At 31.7% G+C, this 3,244-nt stretch overlaps 1 protein-coding gene across 1 annotated transcript; it reads left to right on the forward strand.

Moving 5' to 3' along the window:
• Positions 1 to 628: 628 nt before the first annotated feature.
• Positions 629 to 1,003, forward strand: LOC120281103 (rubisco accumulation factor 1, chloroplastic-like). Its single transcript, XM_039288028.1, has one exon. It carries the CDS (start codon positions 629 to 631, stop codon positions 1,001 to 1,003), a length of 375 nt encoding a protein of 124 aa, XP_039143962.1.
• The last annotated feature ends 2,241 nt before the right edge of the window (positions 1,004 to 3,244 follow it).

Here is a 3,244-nt window from a genome sequence, read left to right on the forward strand (position 1 = left end):
TTAACAACCTATATCTTATCTCTAGTATTATCTACTAACAAAGTAATGTCTACACAATTTAAATGTTAAAAAAAAATTCAAAATATTTAGCAACTTATCACCCAAAATAAAAAATTACAAACAATAAAAAGGATTGTCCTTCATCCTTGCTATTTAAGGCATCATCCAATTAACAATGCATGAAATAATCTACATATTTGGAATTATCATTGCTATTTTTCAAATTATCTTCCAAACATTATAAATAATTAAAATTTCAAAAATCAAAGCAATCACTCCTTTGTTCTTGACTACTTATCATTCAAACTTTAAACAATTCATCAACAAATTCAAAACAAAACCCCTAAAAATTCCAAACATAAAAAAACAAAAAAAAAACCCTAAAAAACCACTAATTCGGTCGCTCCACGGTCCACCACTGGCTTCGAATGGCTGTCTTCCTAGATCCCCACAAGGCAAGCCGGATATGCATCCACAGTCACTCTTTTCACGGTGAGATCATGATCTGGGCCATTAGTGAAGATTTTGGAACCATGATGATTGCCTGATCAGATTTGGTGGTTGATGAGAAAAAATGAAGTAAAGTCGAAGGAGAAGAAAGATAACCTGGATAAGTAACCGGTGAAAAATGGATTTCCCCCACTATCTCCTCCCGTTCTTTGATTCTCTTGGTGGAGCTGTGCTCCTATATGAGCTCCGCTTCCTCAACACCACCCAGTGCTCTGCCACCGCCCGCCTTAATGCACTCAACTGCTTTGATGCTAAGTCCGCCCAAGAACTTACCCGCACAGTCAAGGATTTCCCCAGTCGCACCGGCAATGATGGCTGGACTTGCTTCTCCATGGATAGCCCTTGCGATTGCCTTGCTTACTATATGTACTTCTTATTGAGCTTGGAGGCACTCGCGACGCCGGCTTGGGTTGCGATGTTGGAGAAGGCGTTGGATTTGGCGGGGACGGAGTCGTCTAAGGCACTGGGGAAGGCGTTGGATTCTCTCTGCTAGGGTATGTAACTTTGTAAAACTTCAAAAGATGAAGTGATTTGGGCCATTTGGCAAAATATATAAATATGATATATTTTATATATAATAATTTTGGACTATTGGCGTTGCATAGTTTAAAAAAATAAATATAAATATTTGAAATGTAAAGCAAAACTACATGAATGGAAAAAAAAATCAGAACTTTGAAATTTTTATTAAAATTTAAATAAAACATTACATCACTAAATAGTTAAGAAAAAATAAAAATATATTATTGGAACAAACTCAAAATTATTGTTATTTATATGAAAATGACAAAAAATACATATCTAAGTAACTCATAAATTTCTCAAAATAATTACAACCTATTCTTTATATATATGTGATTCTTGAATCATCAAAGTTGTATATTTTCCAAGCTTGAACTTTGCATTTTGAAACATCAATGTACTTCTTTTATATCTGTATATATGCTTTCTCCACCATCATCACCGGTGTATTTTTTTGTTTGATCTTGTAATCTATCTTCAACATATAACCAATTCTTTAGGAATATGCACATTTGTACCGTTTGTTGGTTCATTCGGCTCCTCCTATCATCTAGTACTCTTTTCCCCGCACTAAAACAAGACTCTGACACTACTGTAGGCATCGGTGGAGTTAGTAGATCATGTGCTATGGCAGCTAGTACAAAATAACTGTGCTCTTGCTTTTTCCACCATGACATAATATCAAAATTATCAATTTCTTCCTAAGTAAGAAAACAAAAATTATTATTTAAATATTGATTTATTTCATAAGAACTAGTAGAACTAGTGCTAGTGTTTGATGAAGAAGCACCCATGAAAATGTTTTGGTTAATTAAATTAACCACATGAGTTGTGGGTCTATTTTTGGTGCTTGAAGAGGAACTTCAATAGTTGTAGGTAAATTGAAAGCCCGTCTATCACCATGTTTTCTATGATATTTAATATACATATCATAAAACAAAGAACGATAATTTTCTTTAAGTAAAGAATGATCAAGCCGCATATTTTCATCATAAGAATCAATCATGCAAAAAGTGCCATCGATTTTAAAATGTGGGTCGAGAATCATAGATAAAACTGGAACTGGTTCAATTTTTCCAAAATATTTTTTTGAATTTTACTTCCATGGGAGCAACAATAGGGGCAAAATTAGGATCATGCCTATATCTTGCAAAAACCTCACTAATAAAAAAAATATTTGATTAACAATAATGGATGTAGTGGGATAGTAAACACTAGAAAACATATTTGTTGAAGTATAAAAAATTTCCAAAAACTTCTTAATCAAATTACTAACTTCCCAATCATAAATAGTAACTTGATCTTCAGGAAATTTGTCATTACAAAACATGGAAATGATATCTCTATCATCATAGGCACACTCCAACATTTCATAAGTTGAATTCCACCTATGATCAACATCAATGAGATATTTTTTACATTTTCTTCCCCTTTCAAAACAATAAGTTTAAAATGCATGTCTTCAGTGTGAACCATTTCTAACATATAAAATGCAATTTCTAACTTTTCAATATGGGGCTCAATTATTTTTAAACCATCTTTAACACATAAATTCAAAACATGGCATGCACAACACAAATGAAAGAAAACTCCCGAAAAAATAGGCATTAAATTCATTTTTAAAATATCAACTGTGTTATTATTTGCTGATGGATTATCCAAAGTAATTTAAAATATAGAATTTAAAATACTATATTCATTAAGAGTATGAGTAACATAGCTAGCAATAATGCTTGCGGTATGTCGGTTATCTAATTAAAAAAAACATAAAATACATTTTTGCAAAGCCCAATTATTATCTATAAAATGAGCATTAACGCAAAGTTAATTGGTTTCAAAATGAGAAATTTAAATATTGGTAATAAGAGAAATTTTAAAGAACTATTAATCATCATAAATAATAAGATAGTATTTTCTCATGGTATTTCTTGAAATTTTAAAACCACGAAGAAGCATTTTTATAAAAGCGGGATTTTTGGCAAGATAAAAGGGTTTCTCATTTTGAATAATAAATTTTGCAATTTATTTTCTTGAATTTTCATTATTAAAAACAAAAGTTCCCATAGTTGAATCGATAAAACTAATTTGTGTTTGAGTGAGATCGTGTTGCTTTGCGGCATGCTTGTTGGCATGCCTTTTTGAATACTCGTCCCCCCTGAAGTTTGGCAAGAAAAATCTTTTTACATTTTTTTCAAACCATCTTATTTCCTTT

The sequence above is a fragment of the Dioscorea cayenensis genome, chromosome 17, assembly GCF_009730915.1.
Source record: "Dioscorea cayenensis subsp. rotundata cultivar TDr96_F1 chromosome 17, TDr96_F1_v2_PseudoChromosome.rev07_lg8_w22 25.fasta, whole genome shotgun sequence".
Lineage (NCBI taxonomy): Eukaryota > Viridiplantae > Streptophyta > Magnoliopsida > Dioscoreales > Dioscoreaceae > Dioscorea > Dioscorea cayenensis.